This window comes from Heliangelus exortis, chromosome 26 (assembly GCF_036169615.1).
Source record: "Heliangelus exortis chromosome 26, bHelExo1.hap1, whole genome shotgun sequence".
Lineage (NCBI taxonomy): Eukaryota > Metazoa > Chordata > Aves > Apodiformes > Trochilidae > Heliangelus > Heliangelus exortis.
The window spans coordinates 513,737-538,887 of record NC_092447.1 but is presented as its reverse complement, the minus strand read 5'-3'; the positions used below and the strand labels follow the sequence as shown (position 1 = coordinate 538,887).

The following is a 25,151-nucleotide window of genomic DNA, read 5'->3' as shown; positions in this document are numbered from 1 at the left end:
ACCTTGAGGAGCCCCAAAGCTGTGTGCTGAATCCATTTCCACCCTAGTTTTTGTACCTTTCCGCCCGGCTGCAAGCAGGAGCGGGATCACCTGCACTTTGTTCTCCAAAGATTTTCAGTTCCCCTCAACATCCAGTGCTCTGGTTTCTGGAGCATTTTCTCTGTGCTGATAGGAGCTGGGTTTCTCTGAGTCCCCACAGCCTGGCTGTTCCCGAGGTTTGCACATTCCAGCCGCTGGCTCTGATTGCATCTGACGTGCTGTTAGTTTAAGTCTGCACATAGATGTGAGCTCAGATGACAACACCTCTGCGCCTTACCCGCTCCCAGATGCTGATGGAGTCCAGGCTCCTTGCTTCCATCCAGGCCTCCCAGGGGCAAAGTGAAATCCTCTCTATGAGCACAGCATCTATGAGGATCCAGGTGTGCTGGTGAAGGTGGGGTGCAGCCCTGCCACCACACAGGGGGTGTCCCTCTGGTGACCAGCACCCCTCCTCATGGAGACAGTGGTCAGATCTTCCAGTGACCTTACTCTGTTGTTTCTGCCCCATCCCAGCAGTAGGATGTGACCCTTCATGCTTGGCCCATCTAGCTTCTTGGTTGGGATGTCTGGTGGCAGCCACTTGACCCCAGCTTTCCTCTCTCTTGGAGGATTGCTCAGCTCAGTGGTAGCTTCTTGCAGTACTAGCTCACACGGCTGCCTTCTTGGATTATTTTTTTCAAACAGAAGAAGAAAAAAGCCTTTCCTCTGAATATCCAGGGTTGTCACTCTCTGTGGCTGTCCTCTGTTTCACTTAAGGATATTGGACAGAAAAAGTGTTGTGTTTGAGGGACCTTTGCTCCTAAAGTTACTCTGAACATTTGACTGTGAATTCCTCAGTGCAAAGCCACAGAAAAGAGTATTGGAAAATGCAGCAGAGCTGCCCTGTCAGCAAGCACTGGCTGAGTTGCTGCAAAAATCCCTTTTCTCCTGTCTTGCCTTTTCCTGCTCCCTGTTTCCATGCCATGTGTTCCAGCATCCCTCAACTCTCTCCTTCACACAGGGCGCTTCTTCAGCCTATCAATGCTACTTTTAATTAAGTTAATCTGTTTAATCACTTTTCTTGCTAATTGTTGATTCAGGAGTGGGAGGGGATTTGTAGCTCATTGATTTAGGAGTTTGGGGATTTGGTTACGGTGTAAGGGGATTGCTAATCATTGTGGTGACATGGTGGGGGTTTTAATTGGCAGCACCCTGAGGGGGGGGGGGGACGTCCCGACCCTCCCATGGCTGCAGGACAATCACCCAGAGGGGACGAAGAGGAGGGAGGTGACCTGAGGGCAGCAGACCCTTCCTCCCCTCATCACTCTCTGTCCTCTCCTGCAGGGAAGTCGGAGGTGGAGCAGTGGTCTGACATGTACACAGTGACCAGCCAGCTGGTGCTGAAGGTGGGACGGGAGGATGATGGGGTCCCCGTCATCTGCTTGGTGGATCACCCCGCTGTCAAGGACTTGCAGACACAGCGTTACCTAGAAGTCATGTGTGAGTATCAGAACTTTTAATTCTTCTAATGTATGAAGTTGTTCACTTACAAGCTCAGGAACTCGTCACCGCACGGACATCACACCGTAGGTGGGGATTAAATCCTGTTATTTAAAAATGGAAATCAAAATGTTGTGTACCACTTCATGGGTTAAGCCACAACTTTTCCCAGCCCTTTTGCAGTACAATAAACACATACCTCCTTTCTCTTAAGGAAGGACTTTCTGTACGTAGGACTTGTGCCGTCAAAGGTTCCTGGCTGGGCTTTATAATTGTCAGAACAGATTAAATCTCAGTATTTTTCTTTTAGTGACCTACTTCTCTCTCTGAAAAGTGCTTCTGTACTGCCATATCAAAGCCACTGGCCACCACTGGAGTTTACTTGCAGAAACTTAGAAGCTGTGTCATAGAAACTCAGTATTGTGCATTGTGAACGTGCAGCAGTAAAAGGTTTCCTGAATCAGGGTAGCATGAGTTGTGTGGGCTCTGCAGGAGCCACTGATTGAGGCCACCTTGTTTTCTGTGATGTTCTCAACATGTTCAGTGTTAATAAAATGTTTCACTTTCTTTGGGAGCTGCTCTGCTGGATGTGATGTTAACAGGGTTTATGAGCAGGTACCTGAAAATAATTCCTGGGGTGCACAGGCAGCTGTGCCTGCTGGACAGCTGGGAGTGAGGGAGCTCCCATGAGCTGAGGCAGACAGTCCTCACAGCTAGGATGCTGGCAGGGTGCACAGGGCTTGTTTTTGTAGGTTCTCTTCAACTGTAACATTACATGAAAAAAGGAAGAGGAAGTTTGGTATTAATTTATTTCATCTGCTTCATTATGTAGTTTCATTATGAACATCTTGGTTACAATTCTCATATCTCTGGAACTAGCGGGAAGTAATGTTCCTGTAATGAGGAAAACAGAAATGATCAGATACTGCCTAAATTGGCAGATACTAGATTTCTTGCAACTGTGCTAATGTGTAATTCATTTATGCAAACTTAATGTCCATTAACATTTCTTGTAGAGCTCCATTAGCTTTAATAATACATTAGCACCTTTGTGAGGCTTGATCAAATACTTAACAGGGAAAAAAAATTCTATCTCCCGTACTCTGCAGAGGTGTGGAAGTCTTGCAGGGTTTCTTCCCCTGGTTTGGAAGGGCATCAGATTACCTTGAGCAGTCCTCAGCGTTTGAAGTGATAGGAGAGGGCCACTGTTTCTGCTAAAATTTAACAATATTTTTCCATTCCTCCTCAAATCCCTTGGCTGTTTTTAGCATGTAGCCGTTACAGTTATCAGATGTCCTGTGGGACTCACTCAGTCCTCAGCTGATGCACTGGAGGCTTCTGCTGCTTCCCCTTTCATCATCCCCTTGGGTTGTACTGGAGCCGTTTCTTGGGAGGGAGCCAGTGCGGAGCCCCCTTGGGTGAGAGATGGGGACAAGAGGACGAGGGCTTTCATGTGGGTTTGCTTTTATCTTCTGGTCTGAATTAAACTCTGAGCTTGTTAAAAGTAATTGTGTTTATATAGGGGGACCTGACCCCTGTTAGTTGGGTGAGTTCCTTGGGTGGGCAGCAGCAGATGGCATGGGTGAGGAGTGCCGGCAGAAGAACACGGCGTGCGTCACAACCTTGTGGCTCCCAGCAATTAGCAGCTTCAGGACTTCATGTGTTGGAGTCCAGCCAGACATTTGCATTTAATACCTGCTGTTGGGCCTGAAGTGAGGGTGGAAAAGACAGCTGCAGAGCAAACTTTCACCCCTGAGCTTTTCCTGCCTCAAGTTGATGACTTGGTGGCTGATGAGAGAGCAGGAGGAAGAGGAAGATCTTGTTGGCTTCACAGGCTGGCATCTCCCTCAGAGCTCCTGCAGACACTGGCTTGGCTGCTTGGGGAACTTGGCCTCCTGCAATCAGGCCTCATTGAAACTTTCTCAGTTGCTTTTGGGAGGCAGGATTCACAGGCAGAGCAGCCTCTGCCCACTCCCACCTTGGGCACAGCGGGTCTGCCTCCTTGGGCCACCCAAGGAGGAAAAGATTTTTCTCAGCAGACCTTTTATTTCTCTGCTCTTAATGTGTCCAAGTCAAGCATGAAACATCTTGGGGAGGGACACGAAGATCATGGGTGGAACCTTCTCAGATCAGAGAAGGGGGCACAGTAGGGCACAGGTTCAGGGGTCTGGTGGCAGAGAGGAGGACAAAGGTGTTTCTTCCTCCCAGAGTCCCTCCCCTTTCCCTTCAAAGTGTTTGCCTTTTCTCTTTTTAAGGTGATTTTCTTTAAGCTGGATATGTCAAACATCTTTTGTTAAACGAGGACCTGAAGTGTCAGTGACAATCTGGAGCATTCATACTTGAGCTTGCTTGGAGGTGTTGCCTAAAATGTGCACTTCTTTTATTGAAATGTTTTCCTCTACTAAAAAAAGAAAGGAAGGTGCAGAAACTGAAGGCTGCAAAGTGACCTACTTGATGCTGCTTAAAAACAGTTCATTTGAATGTTTTCTTCTGTGTCACAGTTCAAAGAGAATTGCAGACTTTGGGGCTTGTGGCTGTTAGGTCTGCATGGCTGTAGGACCTGGTTCCAGGTGATGGTTGGTCTTGACCCAGGCAGGGGGCTGCTCCACAAGTCCCAGGACAGGAGATGGTCAGCAAAGCTGTGAGTAGGGCTGATGGGCACTGGTACCTGTCCTACTCATGGAGTAAGCTGTTGGTTGCACAGGGAACGTGGCCCTGTGTGAAGAAACGCTTGCAGCTGATGGGAGGGTGTGTTATTAAACAGAAATCTCTGCAAGCGAACGCAGGGTAATATGTATGAAACCCTCATGGTAGTGCTTCTGGAAAGCAAACAGAGTTTGACAAATGGGTCTGCGGACTCACGGCAATGATAACACTTTCATGCTTGATTAATAGCCACGCCGGCAAGCGCTGACCCGCGGCCATGGGCGGCCCTGATGGGCTGTGCGGCACGGGGCTGGCGCGGCCCCGGCCCAGGCTGTGGCTGCCTTCCCTTTGTGAGCCAGATCCATCAGGCAGGGGTGGGAGACCAATGCGTCGGGTGTAATTTTAGAAAGGAAATGAAGCAACAAAATGCATTAAAATATCATTAAGGAATTGAATGGAACTGGGTATTCTCACAGACATTTCAGTTCAGCCTTTGTGGTGCTTCTCCTTATCTCATTAGGTGAGACTGGAAGCAGAAGTGTCAAAGGCTTGATCTGGTGTTTTCTTGGGGTTGTTTTTGCTTTGCTTTTCTGAAATTATAATTAATGGCGCATTCATTTCTATAATATCTGTACGTGTCCTTTTGAAATATGTGCCGATGGAGTCTGGTTCAGCCTCTGCTGTTACAATGGGAGAATTCTTGCACCCAATTATATTAAAAATCAGCATATATGTCTCCTGTCACATCTGCAGTAATACTTATATTTCTATCAAGCACAAATATTAATTGCATAGTATGCAGTGAAGTGATTAACATCAATGCAATTTATCACTGTGAGATTTCTAAAGAGGAATGAGTTATTTTGTTCAGCGAGGTGTTGACCCCTTTAGAAACTTTGATTTAAAGCTTTTTTTTTTTTTCCTTTTAGTAAATATGAAAAGCAGTACAATCAGCCAAGTGTTCAGTTATTTGATTTTCTGGGGCATTAGCCACTCTTGTTTGTGACATTTCCCAGTTGGGTGCTCGTTTGCAAGCTCATTAATAAGGTTTTCTTGGAGGAATGTTGTTGGGAGTGAGGAGCACACACTACAGCCTGGACTCTGTTGGTCACAGGCATTAAGCACAAACTTAGATATTTGAAAGGGGAGTGTTTATGCCCCCACCCTCCCTGGGCTTGCCTTTCCTTTCCCTCCTCCAGGTTTAAATTCTTTTAGTCATGGGTGAGTTTCCCAAAGTTGTGTTTGGGGTCTCAAGGTTTTCCAGACAAGTTGTAGATCCACACACCACGCTTGGTGGGATACAGAAGCTGTCAGGAGTCAGAGTTTTGAGGAATTGGTTTGGGCCACAGAAGGATGACATCAGAAGAAAGATGTACAAAGTCTGACATGGGTGGTTTTGAAGCTGGAATTACCCAAAGTGGGCAAGACCTCTGCCTGACCCGCATTCCCCTTCTCCTGGGGATGCCATCTGTCAGCGGCTCTGCTCCATCAGGAATTAATTCAGGAATCAGAAAATGGGTGTTGAAACCTGGATTTGGTGCCTCATTTCACCGAGCTGGCCAGAGGATTTTCAGCTGAACCACCAAATGAACCACCTTAATGTACATGTTTAGCTGTAATTTGGAGCACAGAGAGAGAGAAACCTGTGCAGAGCACACACCAAGGTCTGGGATAGCCCTTCTTGCTGTGTGTCCACTCTATTGAGATGGTGTTGGCACTTGAACCCTTAAGAAGAACCTCAGCATGATGGAATGCTGCCCATCCCTGCTCTGTGAGCTCCAGCCTGTTTCCAGCACAGTGCTGGTCATCCTTATTTGTGCTTTCATGTGTTTTTAACCTGAAACAGCAATTGGGAAGGCTTTCTGCTGTCTTCCCACCTCAGGTGGCAGCATGGAGCCTGGGAAAGGTTGACTGGTTTAGTGGTGATTGGTGATGGTTAGGAGTCACCTGGACCTCAGGAAAAGTACTGTATCCCAAAGCATTTTTACTCTGCTATCAGTGGCTGTTTCTGTGCAGATTCTGTGTTTAGTGTGGACAGATTGCTGCATTGTAGGAGCCGTTTTGCTTGCACAGAGATTGCTGGACAACCAGGAGCTGCTGGGGTGTGATGATGCAACTGAGGCATGGTTGGCATGGCCCCAAGGACATGTACGTCAAGAGCAGTGCAGTTTCTCTGTGGCAGCTTCTAGCAGCTCTCGTGCACTGTGGAATTACTGGATCTGACCACAGAGTTAAATCTCTTGCATGCGAGATGCTCTCAGGAGGAGGTTGGATGCTTGCCCTCAGGGTGGATTTGTGGTGGGGAGCAGTGGGGTAGGAAGGGGTGCGTGGTGGAGGGGCCTGAGCCTGGCCCAGCTGGAGCATTTTGGCCTGGGTGTAGGAGGAGGTCAGGCTTGGTGAGTCCATCAGGTGATGGGCTTTGGGGAGGTGAGCTTGCCTGCCTGCCTTGGAGGCTGCAGGTTGGCCCGATGAAAGGAAACGGGTGGAAATAAATGGGTTTAGGCTTTTGTAAAGGCACCGAACTCGGCCTGACTGATATCTGGGCTGATTAATGAGATCCGAGCATTATCGGTGGAGCGCACATTTAAATGGATTAAGAAATCACTAACTGGCAGATCTCAAAGGACAGTCATTAGGGAGCAATCAGCAGGCCATGGTATTTTTAGAGTGACTGCGCTGGCCTGAGTGCCTGGCCTGGAGCTGCTCAGGGCTCCCAGGGAGCATCTCAAGTTCTTTAGAAGCCCCTGGAAATAATCTTTGCCGATGGATGGGGCAGAAACTGAGTGAGCAGCTGGTAACAGGAGGAACTGACACCGGTGCATAAGGAACTGTGACAGCATGGAGCTGGGGGAGGTGCCAGCATCCCTGTTGCTGGGGGGACCCTAGTTGAGGTTGCTGAGTGGGGACGGGGGGATGGAGCATTTCTTGGTCCCCTCAGGGGACGCTGTGGTCCCCTAGGCTGGCAGGCAAGCCTGTTGTAACAGAAACCTCATCACAGGCAGAATGGGTTTGTAATCAGTTTTTCAAATTGGTTGCTGCTGCAGTGTAACCTTTAGACTGCTGGCATTTAACCTTGTATATCACTCTTAGCTTTTGAATGAATTTAGCTTAATAAAGGTGCCTTATTAAATTACCAGGCTGTTTTTTTAAGCCGCTAGAAATAGGCATACTAGGAAATAGCTTTGGGTTGTTAGATCTAATTGGCTGCCAGTGGAGTATGCAGCAGCTTAGATGCATAGGTGCAAGTGTTTATTTTTATGTAGTAATCCAGACATGTGATATTATGAAGTTCAAGTTGGGTATTTCATGTTGCTGGAATGCACTTGATGGTAAAAACTGGGCTGCTGGTTGCCTCATGCCCTAACTTGCCACCTGAGATGGTCACTGCCTCAGATTGTGTAGCCACAAGTGTCACCACTTGGCCTTGAAAACCATCACAACTTTACAGATATGGGTTACTAAACACCAAGATTCAGTGCAGGGACTGAGCCTGGCATCCCACATCACTTGACATTTTACAAAGCTTTCCCAATGAAGTCCATAACCTGAAGGAAGCAGATCCTGCCTTTGTGCTGGGGTGCACCATCCCCATCCCAAATCCTTGGTCAAAGCAAGTGAAATTGTCTTTATAAGTGAAATTAAGACAAGAGGGCATTGTCTTAAGTTGTGCCAGGGGAATTTAGGTTAGATATTAGAAAGAATTTCTTTACAGAGAGGGTGATCAGACATTGGAATGGGCTGCCCAGTGAAGTAGTGGACTTTCTGTCCCTGGAGATATTTAAAAAGAGACTGGATGTGGCACTTAGTGCCACAGTCTAGCAACCGCAGCGGTGGGTCAAGGGTTGGACTTGATGATCTCTGAGGTCCCTTCCAACCCAGCCAATTCTATGATTCTATGATTGCCAATGAACCCCAGGTTTCTGCTGCAGGGAACATCTCTGCAATGTCCAGACTGGAGTGGTCCCTCTTCACTCTGCTGCTGTCACTTGTTGCATGGGGGCTGTGGGGCAGGAGAACTGCTTGGGCAGGGCTTTCCAGCATTCACTTGGTTTGCAGCTCGTTGCCAGTACTGCACACCCTCTGTGTATTCCTCTTCATTTCCATAAGTAATTGTCAGCTGGCAAACAGCTCATTAGGAATACTGAAAATTTTATCTAATGAAAGCAGGGTGGGGAGGAAGAGGAGAGGCAAGCTTCAGTAGGTGCTGCACAGAGCTTTCCCAGCCCAGGGTATTGTCATCTTTGTGTTCCCACCTGGATGGGGCTGAAGAGGTTCTGTGCTCTGCCTGCAGCAGAGGGTATGATAGCAGCCATCTTCCTGGCAGGGGCTCCACGGCAGCGCCGCAAAGCGAGGCATAAATAGCGAGCAGATGGCTGGTGGGGGTGGGTGGGAGTTGGGGATGAGAGTGGAAGAGCCTTAAGATGCTGCTTGTGATTTACTCACTGCATAATAGTTGGTTTAACTCGTCCTCTCATGTTTACACCTTGTGTAAGCACTCGTGGCACAGCCTCAGCTCAGAACCACAGTTCAGACCCGCTTTTTGCCTTCCCCTGCTCCTCTGGTGCCACCTCCCTCCCAGGGCTGGCTTGTATCCCCCAGATCTTCACCTCCCTACTATGGCAGAGGCCAGAGAGTTGGGAACAGGTCCCTGCTGGGGGCTGGGCTTGGGGGCACACTTAGAGGCTCCTCCACCCTCCTGCAAAGGACCTTTTTTTGTTCCAGCTAGCACCTGAAATGTACTTTCATGCCCAAAGCCTTGAGCATCTTATCAGGCCTAGCAAAGTGTCTCCTGTGTTTCTAGTGGGACACCCCCAAACAGGGGCACTGCCACCCCCTGTGCCTGCCACCTTCCCAGCCTGCAGGAATGCCCAGGTTCCAGAGCTGAGAGAAGCATCTGTAGCAGGGATTAGTTTATAAAATGTTTGTGGTGTACTCATCTCAGGAGAGGATTTAGTCATGTAGCTTATTCCATTACTGAAAATTATGAGAGTTTAAATTGGTTAAATCCTGACACAGATTTTTTTCATTCTAATCTCTATTATTCCATAGGAAGCATGTTAATGAGTTAAATACAGTTAATAAAATGCAGCAAGCCAATATTTTTGGTAGCAGTTACTCTCAAAGGAAATAGAAACATTTAAATGGTTTCAACCTTTATGCATACTGATTTTTTGCCTTCCTTTGTTCCTTACAGTTGAGTAAATTCCTGAAAAATATATATGGCTTAATGGCATTTGCAGCATTGAATTGATTTCTTGCACCGATAACATTTTAGCTACAGCTTAGATTGCGTTTTTAATCTGTGTTTCAGTTGTAGGAGGTAATGAATTTTTTAATTGTAGACTCTAGGCCTGTGGTTGGGCTTTTTTTTTTTTTTTTTACTGCAGGGTCTTGCTAAAGTGTTTTTGAGCTGGCTCCTTAACTGGAAACGCTTTAATTCTCGGTGTTTATTTTAGGATCTAGAAGAGCTTCGTTTGGACAAAATAAAACCTTCTGTTGTTTAAACACAAGCAGCAGTGGCTGCAGCTCCCGTTCGGCGTTTCTAACGAGCGCCTCTTGTAGAGCCCAACGCATTAATATGCGCGGACGCTGAGGGTTGTCACTCAGTAATACACGATGCACGATAAAACCCATCAGCTCTGAGCACCACGAATATCTCTGCTTTCCCCTCAGTGTGAAGGCAAATGAGTTCCTTTTAGCTCGAGTGAGTTCAGAGATAAACTGGGGCACAGGTCCATCCTCCCGGGAGTGCTGGGGCTGCCTGCCCCCCCACCCTGCCGCTCACCACCCGGGCTTTCCTCCCGCAGATAAGCCCCAAGTGAGGGTGTCTCAGAACTACCCGGTGCAAGGCCTGACGAGGGAAGGGGAGCCGCTGGAGCTGACCTGCACAGCCTTTGGAAAGCCACAGTAAGTTGGACCCTTCCCTGGGAGGGAGCGGGGTGGCCAGCGGGGACAGGGTTGTGCGGTGCGGTTTGGCCACTGTGGCTGATGCAGAGGCTGGAGATGCTGAGCCCTGCCGTGGAGGGGACATCACCATGGGGCAGGGCATGATGCTTTCTGTACCCAGGCTGTTGCTGCTGCACCATTTAGGTTTGTGGCTGTTCCCTCAGAACTGCTGGCGGAGGGGTTGCACTGGGGGCTCCTGGGAGAGCTCTTCCCATCAGGAAGCCTTGGGTGCAGAAGGTGATGAACCCCCCACTATGCCCCTCTTCCCCCAGGGAATGGCTGGGGGGGCTGCAGGTGCAAATAACCTGCAGAGGTGAGGTGGTGGTCTGCATGGTGAGCCCTCCCAAGGGGCCACGGGTGACCTGGCTCCTCAGTCTGTGCGGGTGGGAATGGATCCCCCAGGTAAGGCTCCCTGGCTTGCTGCTTCTCCCGACTGTGTGACCGTTTGCCTCCGGTTTTTATGCAATGTGGGTTTTATTCTTTCTCTTCTTCTTGCTATGCCCTTGAGGCTTTCCTATGTAGTTGAAACATTTTATGCATCAGGAATATCCTGGCAAGGGAGGAGGGTAGATTTTCTTTCACACTTTCATTGTTGTTCTGAGTTAAGTTTTGTTGATTTTTTTCCTTTTTTTTTTTTTTTTTTTTTTTAATACTTCCTCTTACACTTGGATTTACGGCTCTCAAGTATTTACTACCCTTTTTTGTTTTCGTCATGTTCATAAGACTCCTGCCAACCACCTGCCACCTGCCAGCGTCTCCTCACGGGTGCAGCCAAGTAGGGACCTGGCTGCTGGGAGCACCCTCCCCGCTGGGCCCCTCCTCTCCCACAGTATTTTGTCGATTCCTGCTTCTCTTGGGTGCCAGGCTGATTCCTTCCACACATGCTAGAGGCTGGCACATCCCCTGTCTCAGCACCCAGCTCAGAGCCCCTTGGCATCCCTGCTCTGGTGGGTAGCTGCCCTCCCGCCCTCTTGCTCTCCACTGGGAATTTAGGGGATAGGCTGCTTCGCTTTTTTTTTTTTTTTTTCCCTCCAGGCTATGAGTAAGACATACACGTGTTAAATCAGAGAGGCATGTCTCCTGGCAGCGTGCCACTCAGCGTTACCGTGGTGTTAGAAATGTGCTAGAGCTCACGCGTGTAGGTCACTTCACCCGGGCCTCCCCCAGAGCCAGAAAAGAACCAGTATAATAACAGGCTGTGGGTAGCTCTCTGGGCTTGAGGCAAACAGATTTCCTAAAACCCTTTACAGAGGTTTAAGATGAAAAGGGAGGGTTTTGTTTGGTTGGTTCGGTTGTTTTGGTTGTTTTTTTTTTCCCAGTTCAACAAAATAATTTATCTGCAAAACTGGCAACATAAACACTAGGGGAGGGAAGCTCAGAGGAAAACAAAAGAGCAGAGAGGAGAAATTTCTGTTTTAGTATCAGCAGGGCTATTTTGTTAGCTCAGAGAGAAAAACCCAGGACTATGACAAAAGGGGGAAGATGCTACAGGGTCACTTTGAGGACATCCTGGGAGAGACATCCCAGCAAAGCAATGTGGGAGGGTGGCTGCCAGCTGGCCAGGGGCTAGGAAGAGGAGAGGACTGAGCCATTCCTCCTCCTTCCAGCAGCTGGAATGCTCTGGGTGAGCAGCACGGCCACCACTGGGCACATGGCTCCATCACAGCACTTGTGGAAGGGCTCAAAGGTGACAACAACATCCTTGTTCTGCCACGTGTTGTCCAGATCGGCACTCAGAGCTCCCTGTGGATGCACGTGTAGTCCATAGCCTGAAAGACTGCAGGTTTGCTGAACAAGCCAATGATTAACCACTAATGACCTTTCTTCCTGCTTGCATTAGTGTTTTCAGAAAATTAAGGTCTGGATACAGTTTCCTGTTGGGTTAAAATAAATTTAAATTGAGGAAGCCTGACAGCATCTGGGCTTGAGTAGCGCAAAGAAAAAAGTATGTGTTATTTCTTTACAGTTTTTCTTGGTTTGGGCTTTCTGTCTGTGGATGAACTATTGAAGATGCCATCTTGACCATAGGAAAATAGTAATGTGATTGTTTCTTTTTCTCCCTCCTCTGTAGGCCTACGGACATGAGGTGGTTAAGAGTAGATGATGAGATGCCTCAACACGTTGTAGTGTCTGGTTCAAACCTTCTCATTAGTAACCTAAACAAAACAGATAATGGTACATACCGCTGTGAGGCTTCAAACGCGGTGGGGAAATCACATGCGGATTACATGCTGTTTGTATACGGTACGTGAGAAAAACCACCGTTCTTCTAGACTCCTTTACACCTCATTGCGACGTGCCGCGCTCGGAACGCTGTGACTCCACTTAACGTTTTGCTTAACACGAGATTTCCAGAGAGCTCCCGACACCTCTGTGGCCTGCCAGGCTGGGGCAGGGACTGCAAAACCCTTTCCTTTCGCTGCTGTCAGGCTGGGTGTCGTGCACGGGGTGCAGAACCCGGCCCAGGGAGCTCTGCTGGTGGGCTCACCACGGCATGTGGGGAGCAGAGGGAAAAAGCAGGGCAGGCGTGTAGGGAGAACTGAGAAGTTCTCTGGCCTGGCAGTTCTCTGAGGGTTTCTCTGATAATTCCTTTTCTGTTTTGTAATGTCTTCTGCAGTGCCTCAGCAGTGGGCCGGGGTGGTTCCAGTCTTTGGTTAGACAGGTAAATTACCAGAGAATCAGCCAGCATCCCCAGATAATTACAAACCAGTAAATAAACCGGAGGAATGAGATGTCTGAAGCCCTTCCTCTGGGCAGACACTAAAACACGTCTCGGCATCTTTTTAAAGTGCTGTTAAGTACCTACTTTAATTCTTCAGTTCCTCCGTGTTATTTTGCCGTTGCTGTAAACCTTGTGCTCCTGTCACCAAGCGCTGCCTGTAATGAAGATTCAGTAGGCACTTGAGGAGTGATCCCCCACTTCAATTAGGGGCAGTTGCTTTGGGCTGCAGCTTTAAACTGGGTCTGTTAAGAGTGGTTATTGTATTGCTGGGCAGAGCTCAGTGGTGGGTATTGCCTGGGGCTGGGATGGGACAGTAACGTGCTTTGGTTTGAAGTTCATTCCACCCAGCAGCCCCTGGCAGCTCAAAGTCCCAATTCTCCTGTTCTTGCTCTCATACAGACCAGTGGCTGCCATTGCTTGTCCGAACATTGTTGTTTGTGCATATGCCCTTGTAAGCCCAGTCTCAGAAATGTGCCCAAAGAGTGCAGATAATACCTAAACTGTAGCTTGGACCTGAAGCTGAACTCAGCTGAACTCACCTACCCACTAGGTAGCTCTCTAGTGCTGGTAGCTCTGAAAGATTCCAGTTTGCAGAATGAAGTCATATATGCATCTGTGATGGAGTAATTTTTGTGCTTAGGGTATAAAAAGAAATACCTTGTTTTCATCAGTGTTTAAAGAAATAGCTGCTGTGGTGGGGCAGCAATAATGAGGTCAGAACAGGACACAGACAGTTCCCCAGGAGAGTAAGATTATGGAAGGCAACTACTGTAAAGCAGTTGTAGACCAGGCAATGTCATTCCTTGTATAGATTTTTGCCCCTGTTTCAGCCCAGGTTAGTGCTAGATTAACTTCAACAGTGTTAGTGACCTGGGATTTAGCTCACAGTCCCTTGGTTATCTGCATTTTGGACATGGGCAAGGACTACACCAGCCCTCATCAGTGCTGCTGCCCTTCAGGATTAAATCCCCAGGAGGAGGCAGGGACAGTTTTGTTGACAGGAGATGCAGGTGCCCAGGGAATGTAAATCTGTGGACTTGAGGCACCGATTTGGCCATGTGGGGGAATCTTTTCCAGGATCTGTCAGGAGCTTGTGATCAGATGGTGGTTTTACATCCCACCACATCCAGTTTCTGCAGGTTTGGGAGGACCTAACACCAGCACCCCTGCAGAGTCCCCTGGTCCCAGAGAGTCACCTTGTCCCAGGACCTGGGGGAATTTTTGACACAGCCCCTCCACACCCTGGGGTTGCCTGCAAATGCCTTCCAGCAGCTGGGGCTTTGCAAAACAAGTGCTGCTGAACTGGGCTTAGCACCACTCCTCTGCTGCCAGCGTGGAGTAAGGATGTCTAATCGCATTGACACAAACCGAAAACATGTTTATTTTTAAAATTTGCTTCACGCTTCTCCTCCCTGTGGGAGTGGGCAGACACAGTTGCTAGGAACTGAGAGAGCAATTAGCACACAATCAGGGCTGTGCTGCTTTTCTGGAGGAAGAGTCTGGTGAGTAGCACCCTCCCTGTGTAGTCCAGGAGAGGAGCTGGGGCCATCGGCCTTGGTGGGTCTTTTGGGCTCCCTTCCTCTGGACCTGCAGGTCTGTGGGTAACCCCTGGGATGCTTTGGCCCCAGGGGATGGAGCAGGTAGCAGCCATGCAGATACACTCCCCAGTGAAGCAAGCTCCCAGGTAACGTTTCTTAATTTTCAGGAAGTTGTGTGGAGTATAATAAAGGTGCAGCATATAATTAAAGTTCAAGTGTATTAATTAGGGAATCTGAGAGAGCTTGGAGATAAAAGAGTAGCAGATGTGTTAGTGATGAGAAGTTGACATGCTATAGAGGAAACCTAAAATCAAAAGCCCATGAAATGTTTCATGCTCTATTATTGCCGAATGAATCCCTAGTTCAAAGTCTTCCCGACTACTTAGTGCATTCAGTTTGATCATCTGGGCATTGATACGTTTGGGTTTTTTTGGTCTGTTTTTGGTTTTTTTGTTTTACATTTTCTCATACCTATCTTTTCCTACCCAACAATCTGGATGAGGACGTGCCCTGTCCATGAAGAGCAGTGGTGGTTGGGTCTCAGCAGGTCAGGTGCCTCTGGGAAACTTTTGTCAGTCTCGGGGAGGAGCATCCAGTGTCTGTGCCGCTCAGTAGCCGTGCCCCAGCAGCAGAAACCAGGGCCTTCTTCTGGAACTGCCAGGAAAACTTTGACATGTTGAATTGAAAGATTTTACTGAAGCTCTTCATACCTTGAAATTGATTTTTAGTGACAATGCTTGCATTTCTTTGCACTTATCACTACCTTTGAAGCAGTTTTTAGCATCCTGCTGGTGTGAATGGGTAGGGGAGGAGTAGCAAAGTGACAGCCCTGTGAAGGGGGGGGATAGCCCCACCAGCTGGTCTCTTGAGCCTGGTGAGAGCAGCAGGTCCCCCCCACAGTCCCCTGTGGGTTCCCAAACCTCTCCATAGCAAAGCACCGCTGTGTCTCTCTTTGTACCTGTAAACTGTTCTTTTTGTTGTGGAAAGCGTGCAGTTTATTTTTCTTATGCCTCTCCCATCCCATCTCTCTCTGTCATTGACTAATCTATGCTGAGTTTTTTGTTTTGTTTTGTTTTGTTTTGTTTTTAAGCACTGTAGAAGTCAAAAAGGGGGAAGAGTTCCAGGGCCAGATTCTCCAGCTGGAGTGAGTCTGTGTATGGCTCTACAGGCCATGTCCAGCTGTGGAGGGTATGGCTCATGTCCCTAAAGCCAGTTGGGCTGTCACCACCTGGTTTTAGAGGAGGAAGGGCATCCCAGAGATGTGCTGCTTCTTAGCATCTTTGTTTTTCTCTGATCACGATTTACCGCTGTTGTGTTCTGCTTTGTTTTTTCTTAATTTGCTTTTTTATTATTTTCCTTTTTATATTTTATCCAGATCCCCCCACAACTATCCCTCCTCCCACAACAACCACCACCACTACCACCACCATCCCTACCACCATCACAGGTACGGTACCTTCATAACCATTGGAAATGTCCTGAATGTTGATTGTCTTTTATGTATATAGCGAGCATGAAGCCTGGGGAAAAAAAAAGGAAAAAAGAAAAAAAAGAGGAAAAAAAACCCAACAACAAACCAGCAAAGAAATCGTGTGCATTTTATTTTCATTTTTTCTCAACTACTCCTACCAGCCCACATGAGTTGTGGGCAAGCAGTGCAATGAGTTGGATAGTCCTAACAGCAGGTGTTTCTGGAAGGCAGGGATGGCCGTGGCAGAAGGAGCCATTAACTCGGTTACTGGTGGCTATTATTGGGTGCTTTCAAAGGAAGGATACAAACAGCCTTCGAGCTCCTTTAAGACAGGTGGTTGTTATAGCCTTAACCCCTGATCAGTATCAATTTCTGAGCAATCTAGACCTGGAAGCAGAAAGTTTGGTCTATAGTGATTGACTGGACCTGACGTGACCCGAGATGCTTTTTCCCATGCCCAGGTGCTTGGTCTGTCTCTGTGATAGCCCTCTGCCTCGTTCCCCAGAAAGGGAATTCCACCAGTCATTTTTTATTGAGTTGATCAGCATCTGCAGGACCGTTTTTGAGGAGCTGGCTTTCAGCATTTTGAGTTTTCCCCTGTCTTGCAAAGATGACACAACCCACCAGCTGATAAGGAGTCACTGCTCTGTCCCATGCATCTGTCACATTTCCTCACTAGCCCTGACACTCTCCCCTCGTCAGGAAAGCTTTTCTGATTTGTTATCATTTGCATTGTCACGTTCCTGATCTTTTCTATTTCAACTGCTGCTTTTGCTTTGGCTTGCTTTTATTTGTATTTTTTTTGAGGCGGAGATGAGAACGGAGCGTTGAATAGTGGCAGAGCGTTATTGCTGCTGTAAACCATCCCCTGTGGAAATGCCGTCACGTTTTATTTGCTTTTATGACGTTGCTCAGCTGACTCTGTCCTGCTCGGGGTGTTTTGTGGCTTTTTTCCTTCTGAGGTTTTTGCAACCAAGTCACTCTGCTGGCCTGGAGAAGCAGTCACAGTCTTCCTTCCCACGTGCCTTAGCGCGCTGAGTGCGCTGTCTGCCATCCTCCATCATCTTGTCCAGACCTTGCCATTCTCCATCTTCCTCTTTCCAGGTGCTTCTCTCACTCAGTCTTACCAACCTCCAGGCACCCAATTTTGGATGCTTGAGATGCTCCACCGTGAACACTTCCCCATTTCGCGATTGGGTCTCTTTGTTTCAGTTCTGTTTTTAATTTCTTTCCTTAACCAGCTTTCCTTTCAGAGTAGCTTTCGGGCTTTACTTGAGGTCTCCTTAAGAGCCATTTGCGGAAAGACTCAGTCCTGGGTGTCTCGGTGTAAGTGGACACGTGCAGTTTTCCTTTGCTTTGCGGTGATTTGTTGATGGTTCTGGTAAATTGTGGAAAGCTAAAAGGAGGAATTTGGCTTGATGCTTGGCTGACCCTGTTGTGTTTCACTCAGTGCCTGCAACCCTTAGTGACTGTCCTTTTCCTGGGAAGCAGATTGCCACCAGCCTTTTGGGGACCACCTGTGGAGAGCTTCCCAAGCACAGCCACCTTGGGCTCCCAGCCTGGGACAGTTCAGAATTAATAGCAGGTCTGCTATTCTGCTGGGGTTTTCAGCTATTTAAAAGGGAGGTGGGAGGCTGATGGTCTTCCAGGAGGGGAGGACCTTTGGGCATGACTTTTTCCCAGCTATTTCTCCTCCATGACTCCCCAGCAGAGCCAGGCACTGCCCTGAGGATGGGCACTGTTCTGTGTGCAGGTCTTTCCTTTGGGGGAAAGATGGGGAGGTGTGTGCTCGTGTGCTGTGACTGGCAACACTTTGTTCCCTTTACAAGTAGAATTGGGTGTTGCTGATGAAAATATGCTGTTGCTGACTGAATCCAGCCGTTACTGCTCACGTTACGTGGGAAGAAGATTAGTTAAATGCTGGTAAGATGAATTTTTGCAGTCTTCTCTGACACTGATCTGATGCTGAATCTTCTTGATGTGTCTTCACATCTTGTGCCCAGGAGGTCAGCGTGCTCTGCCCAGGCTTTGCCTCCTTCCTTGCATGGGAACATTCCTGGCTGTGTCTGCCAGGCAGTGTGGTGTGGCAGGACATGCTCTTCAACTGCTAAGAGACTTTGTCACTGGGAAAAAAAATTAGGTCAAATTAACATAATCTCTAGAATTACATAGCATAGGAGTGTTGAAACACTTTTTAAAGCCTCAAGAGACAAACGATATCTTAATTCCCACCATCACCAAGAGGCTGAAACACTTCCCTGATGTGACAGAAGTTCCTTGGCAGCAATCAAGGTGTTTCTTTTCTTCACTACAGGCTGGGTGGGAGCCCTCTGGCCACCACCTAGCTGGAAAACCTTTTCTTAGGATGACGGGGACTCGACATTAATTTGATTTTGTCCTTTCCCCTCTGTTTCTTGTATAGAACTGGCCTTGTTCATGTCCCCTGAAACCATTTCTCTGTCCAGAACTCATGTTGTAGCAGTGCTGTCATCTCAAGCAACTGCCTGTAGGGAATTACATTCTTGCAAGCAGTCCCTTTGCTTTGTTGGGGATACCTTGCTCTGGATTCACTTTCCCCCAGTAAAATGTCTCAAAGGGGATGCCTTTGCTACTCCAGGCACGGTGAGTTGCTCCTGTTGTGCAGGTCCGATGCCAGACGCCGTTCTTACTTCCTTCTGTGCAGCGTTTCTGCTCTAAACATGTCCTGATGTGAGGTGGGAATGCAGCCCCGTCCCCAAGAGGTGCTCTTTGGGTGAGAATAGACACTGCTTGGTGAGTACGAGCCAGAGAGGCATGAGAGCAGGTGTGGGATGCAATAGGGTCCCTGTTGAGAGTGAGTGGTCCCTGTGGTGGCCCCTCTCTCTTGACACATCTGAGCGGTGGTGAAGTTTCCAAAATAGCACGACCTTTAAATCTTCTGCTCTGTCACTGTTGCTTTGCTTTGGTGTAGGTGCTTAAAAAGATTTCCTGCGTGACAGTTTGGTTTTTTTATATATCCTGCATCTGCATTGGTATTCTGGCCACCCTTCAGAGCTTGGGCTGTTATCGCTGGCGAGCCCTTTTTTATCGGTTCAAATTGTCCTTGTGGCTTTGTTCATTAAGATGTACAATACGATACAGCCCAGCAAACTGCGTAATTTTAATTACCCCTGGAGTCATTCCTTGAAATACTGCTTCTGGACAGCTGTTGTTTCCTGGGAGAAAAAGGTTCTTCATAACAGCCAAGCCCTTGCCTTGGGGCTTTGCACGGCGCCCAGTGTTGAAGCCTGCCTCTTCCAGCAACGTTTTGCTGCCTTCTGCTTGTGCTTAGCACATGCACCTCAGCTCCTGGGGAGCTACACTGCTATTTGTACGTGCAAATCTGCATTTAGCACACTTTCTCTGCAGATGGATCATGCAGGGGTCTTGGCAACAGTTTTGGTGGTGGCCCGGGGGGGAGGGCAGCGGTGGCAGCACAGACATTACCAGAATTTCCAAGCCTTGCCTGGATGCTACTGGTTCTGCAAAGCCCCCACTGTCCATCCTGCAGCAGGGACAGGGCAGGCAGCAGGTCTCACCCTGGTACCCCTTGAGCAGCAGGTGAGCAGCTGAGACCCTGCAGGCAGTGGCTTTGGCTTGCAAATTCACAGGGATGCTGGAGCCTCCCCAGTGAAAGTGGTGGGAAAGCCCAAAGCCATGTGGTGGGAACACTCCCAGCTCCTTCCTGAAGCCAGGACGCAGCTCCAGGCACTCCAGCCCAAACCACATTTCTTTGTGGTCTCAGCTCTCTAAGAAATATCAGTGTGTGGATATCTGATGCCCGAGAGAAGAAACATCAGGGCAGCCTGAGCTGACACGCCAGCAAACCTCCTCAGGAGGAGGGGAAGGGGGTCTCCTCCTCAGTGGATGTTTGTTCATTACTGATGACAGCTGGAAAACCTGTGGCTGCACCAGGTTTGTCCCTGTGGTGACCCAAAGAGGTTGTGGGTGGGGAGAATGTAGGTGACATTGCTGCTCACTGCAGTGACCTTGTGGGGGGGTGGGGTGTTGGTGTGGTGGCATTACCCAAGTGCCCTTTGGAGATGGCAGAGGCACCAGTGGGTGCTTCTGCTTTGCTGCCAGCTTGATGCCACCTGGCAGGGACTTGGCCCAGTCATTTGTTCCCCCAATGTATTTATTATTTAACTTTGCTTGCTGTTGAAGCTTCTGCGTGTCCCTGGGTAAATGTCAAGTTAATTTAAAGGTGCTACTGCACTCTTCTGACATTTTCATCCAGGATGTGACCGCATTAAAGGGAATAAAGGACGAGAGAGTAGCTGACAGGCCTGGGCCTGTTAGAGAAAATAAAGTAAAATACAAGTCAGTCTTTTAGTACCACATCCAGTCAGTAGCAGACACGGCGCTGTCACAGCTGCAGTGTGAGCAGTGCAGGAGCCATCACTTGACTGGGCAGACTGAGATTGAATAACCCCCAAAATCTTCTCAGGTCATTATGGAAGAACCTGAAAAGATGTAGCTGGGGCTGCAGTGCTGATTTGGAATTTTATTTTTTTTTTTTTTAGTGTGTTTTGCTTCTGCACTGCTGATGTGCTGTTGCCATTCTCGTCCCATCAGTGCTGGGTTTTGCAGCTCCAGCACACTGTGTGCCCCTAGGGCTGCAGCCCTGCAGCTCAGGTGTTGGAGCTGCTGTGTGTCAGGTTGCTGCTGGGGTTTTAGAATTCCTCCATCATGATGCTTCTGTTTGAGGATGGAACAAGTTATTATGGGCAAGTTTAAAGCGACACAAACAGTTTGTAGTTGGAGAGAATCCATTTGAAAAACTGAGGCGGCATCACAGTGGAGCTACTCACTCCACAAAATGTTGCCCAGATGCCTCCATACAGTAATTTTATAAATCTGTGTATATGTGAGTGTGTGTGCATGCTTGTGTGGCCACCTAAGGAAGGGGTGAGGGCCTAAACCCGGAGTGCTGTCCAAGTTTCCCCAGCTGGCAGGTGACACCATCTGTATCACCAGAGGATATATGTTGGTGGCTTGGTTCCAGAGCTGAATTCAGTTCTCACAACCGGTGATGAGAAGAAATCACGATTAGGGGAAACATGCAGCTTTATAGAGACCAATGACTCCTGCCCTGGACACCTTCTGTAGTTACAAACCAGGTCTCTGGTGAGTTTGTGTGCACACAGATTTTGCAAGACGATTTTTATGTTGTTTCACTTCTCCCCACACAGCAACTTTTTGTTGTCTTGCTCATTGAAATCAGGAGGAGAAGCCTTTATCTTAGGTACCACCTTGAGCCTCTTTGTCTGTGTGCTGTCTGTGTCCTTCTGCTTTGCCATGTCTTGTCACACAGCCCATTTTCCAGAACCAACCGATTGTTTTAACTGACAAGCATCGGCTTCGTGCGAATGTGTGACTGCAGCTTGCACCCACTGCTCAGGACCAGGATGGTGCCTTTTTGGGAGTGGCAAAGCCCTTCACTGGCTTTGTGCAACCTTAGTTAAGTCAGAAGCATGTCGAGGATTTTTTTTTCTTTTTTGTCCATACCTGAGGAGAAGAGATGACTTTTCTTCTAGGGGGTGGGGCAGCAGCCTGATCAGGTGGTTGAGCTCTGGCATATAGACCTGGCTGTTCTGCAGAGGGAGATAGAAATCAGTGGCATGTTCTTGGAAAGCAGGAAAGAAGGTTTGAAGTCAGCCCATCTGCTGGAAAATTCTGGGTCATCTCAGCAGCAGCACAGCAGAGCCAGGGCTGTGTAAGGCAAAGCAGCAGTGGAGGTTGGTATGGGCAGGGTTTTCCTTGGGTTTGTTCATTTTCTACCAAAGCAACAGTGACAATTTCTCTCTCCTTTGCCACACAACCCTGGCAGTAGCGTGCCTGTATCCCGGGACACTCCTGGCTTGACTTTAACACGAGATTATTCCTCTTTGGAGCACTGTTTTTGTGCAATCCTTCCTCTCAAAGACAACTCTGGGATTGAAATGGACTGCCAGAAAACTCATGCTGAACTTTAACTGCTCTGTGTTTCCTATTGCAACCATCCAAACCATTTGCTAATCATAACTTTGTCATTCCAGCTGCAGCCAACTTGTTGTTTGACTTGGATATTTGTTCGCACTTACAACCGCTTGAGAACTTTATTTTTCATAACCTGTTGGTCTCTGTCCCCAGATGGGGAAGCGAGATGCACTGTCCAGTTTGCACTGTTTCTTGACTAATATCTTTTCCAGCACATGAAGTTTGCTTTCAGCAGATTCTCTATTTAGCGTAAAAGCTGATGTAACTTTTTTTATTTCAGGAAGACAGTAAATTGAGACTATTTAGATATACCACGATGTTATCTCAAGAGTTAATACTCAGTTTTACCACCCTTGCTAAACAACAACTCCCCCCCCACCTCTTTCACCACCATTTTCCCCTTCACCATTTGCTTGGTTTAAATGAGGCATCATTTGGGGATTGCTACCCGAAAACAAGGAGAAGCCAGTGCTTGCTCTGCACTGGGGGTGGGCAGGCTTCCCTTGCAGCCCCCGCTCCCGGCAGGGGAACAAGTGCTGGTGCACTGAAGCGTGCCTTAGATTGGATTGCCAAGCTGAGAACAGGACATGTTGGCAGTGGAAACAGGTTCCTGACAGCTTGATAATCTGCTATGCAAATCTTGGTGTGGTTTTTTTGTTGTTTTTTTTTTTAAATTGTGCAGGGTTTATTTGTTTTGCTTTCACGATCAAAGCATGTAGACCTCCTATCTGTAAGTATTGTGTATTCCTCGTGTGATCTTTGTCTCCACTGGTGCTTCAGAAATTCAGACCTGAGCTAAATTGCACAGGAACGAGTCCTTCCTTTTCCACTGCTGCCTCTGAACGTGCCATAGGACTGCCTGGCCCTGGGTCCTCTGGACAAGGCACGTTCACGAGGGGAAACACCAATGGGGGTTGTCTGTCGTTGCTGCAAAACGCAAGCTGCAGGCCGCAGAGTGCTTCTGTACACATCCAGGTATGCTTTTATTCATTTAAACATTGCCTGCATCGAAGCCAGGGGCCTTGTGCAAGGCTTTGCTACCAGCTTGGGGTCTCAGAAGGTGTTTGCAGAGTGTGGGTGATGTCCTGAGGAACAGCTGGCCTGCTGCAGCCAGCAGCGTGGAGCACCTGGAGCCAAAGGAAAAGGACGTGGGTTTCAACAGCCAAGCAAGCCAGTCCTTGGGGTGAGGGCAATCAGTGTGACATAGAGTGGTGTAGAGGATCTGATGTTGGCCACTGCCACAGAAAGCATTCAGACGTGGGTCTGGCTGTGAAGAGCTGGGGCATTCCTCCCTTGGCACAGCAGCCCCCCAGGATGCCTCCTTTGGTTGGGTGATGCTTGCCAAGGGTGGTCAGCTTCAGGCTGATCACCAAAAAACTCTCATTACCAATGCCTGTTAAGCAGGTCATTGTTGCAATAGAGGGACTGGTCATTTCTAACTGTGTTTGCCCACTCCAGAGCAGTGGGTTTGACATTTGGATGCTCTTCCTGGGGCAAGGGAAAAGGAGAGGTAGGAGCAGGTTAGGCCCGGGTTGCTGGTGCTTTGGTCAAGGCAATGTTTGAATGTGTAAAAGCTATTTTCCAAGTGTTGACTCTTTGTCCTGGCCTCGAGCTTCTGTTTTGGTCCTTGCCAACGAAAGCATTGGTGTCGGTGTTCTCCCTATCTCCTGTTCCCCTGGCTTTGCAACCACCAGTAACTGTCCTGGCAAAGTCCTGGAAAAAGATAAATTTACTGTTTTCCTCAGGCTCATAGCTTTTGAACTGGAGGCATGTCTTCTAAACAGTGCAACTCACTTCAAATGCTTTTTGCCTTTCATTTTATTATTGCTTGTCACGCAATGTTCTTTGAAAGCTTGCTCATATATTATCTGTTCCATTTTTTCCATTTTCCCTTTTTTTGCATGCTGTTCCTCCTGTTTCTTCCCTTCCTCCAATCCTCTGTTCCCGTGTGTAGACACAACGGCGACGACAGAACCGGCAGTTCACGGTTGGTATCACATTCCTGTTTATCTTATTTCTCAGCGCTGCTGAGTGGCAAGACAAGCCTGGGAAGGGGAAGCGAAAAGGGAAATGTAGTCTTCAAGGGAAAACTATGTTTCAGGTGGACTGTTCTCATAAATATCACATGGGTTTTAAGGCTGGAAAGTCTGTCTGCTCTTGTCATTTCTGTTGTAATTTTCACAGCCGGCTCACGTGGTGCTGAGCGAGCCCCCAGCCCCAAGGAAGCAGCGTGCAAAAATCCTGCTTTTGAAAACAGGGATGCAAATTCAGTTTTTCAAGAGGTGTGTGAAATCTGTAGGAATCTTCTTTCTTTCTGAGTTTGTGAGAGAGTAAGTCCAGTGGGTACACACCCCCCAGCATCCCAGGGATGCTCAGCAGAGGAGCACTCGCCTGGGAGGCCAGCAGGGAAGTTGGCATTATCACACTGCAGAAGGAGATTTGGGAAAGGAATAGCAACACTTTCCTATCAGCATAGCAGTCTAGCAGAGTAACCCTGCTCGTCTGCTTTAGGCAGTCTCGCTAACAGCTTGACAGCTTCCCCAGTTCCTGCGTGGTTAGAGAGTGCCCAGCCCCTCACTGCAGCCTGAGAGCTGAGCAGCCCGGGTGCTGCCAGCAGCTCGCTTTACAGCTTCCAAACCAAAACCTCTGACAGTTTTAATTAGGGCTGATCCCTATTTGAGTTCACTATTTCGGTTTCTTTTCAGTCTGAGAAATCGACTGTTTCTTCTGTTGACAGAAACCTGTAGTACAGGGCAAGCTCTTTGTCCTGCCTGCTTCCACCAGGGCATATCTTGGGCAATGGTGGAGGGAGGAGTGAGTAAAGTCAAAGCAGTGATGCCCCCTATCAGGGGGAGGGACATGCAGTTCTCGTCCCCAGTAACTTGCCTCCCTGGATGCATTTTCCTGTTGGGTGTACAACTGGGAGCCCACAGGTGTGCTTCTGTTCTCTGCTTGTTGCCCAGCTCCCTATGTGACTCTCATGTCAGGATTCAGCATCGGTCATTTTATAGGGAAGTCATGGCAAGGCAGTCGCAGCCCCCAAGTGCTCATCCAGCAGAAGGCGAACACTTGTGAAAGTCAAGTGAAGGCAAATCATTAATCCTCATGGTGATTAATCTGGGGTGGAAGGACTGCTGCTGCCAGGAACCTGACAGCTGAGATGACAAGCAGTCCCAAATGAGCTGCTGCAAACTTTCCTGCCTTAAAACCTCGCCCTCGGGGTGCTTTTCCCTTGAAGACTCTGGGGTTTCTTTCCAAGCTTGTGTTGCTGGAGTGTGTATGGAGTACACCAGGTGTTTCTGTATGTTGGCCA

The 25,151-nt window shown here is 48.4% G+C and overlaps 1 protein-coding gene across 8 annotated transcripts in view; it reads left to right on the top strand.

Annotated features, from left to right (window-relative positions):
• Positions 1 to 25,151, top strand: part of CADM1 (cell adhesion molecule 1) — a 119,352-nt gene that overhangs the window by 83,892 nt on the left and 10,309 nt on the right. For 4 of the 8 annotated variants that reach the window (XM_071769080.1, XM_071769084.1, XM_071769083.1 and 1 more), the window contains 5 exons: positions 1,363 to 1,518; positions 9,972 to 10,071; positions 12,182 to 12,354; positions 15,746 to 15,817; positions 23,793 to 23,825. In XM_071769080.1, coding sequence (XP_071625181.1) covers positions 1,363 to 1,518; positions 9,972 to 10,071; positions 12,182 to 12,354; positions 15,746 to 15,817; positions 23,793 to 23,825 — 534 coding nt within the window. The remainder of the gene's footprint in view (positions 1 to 1,362; positions 1,519 to 9,971; positions 10,072 to 12,181; positions 12,355 to 15,745; positions 15,818 to 23,792; positions 23,826 to 25,151) is intronic. The other 4 variants (XM_071769087.1, XM_071769085.1, XM_071769086.1 and 1 more) reach the window with 3 other exon arrangements.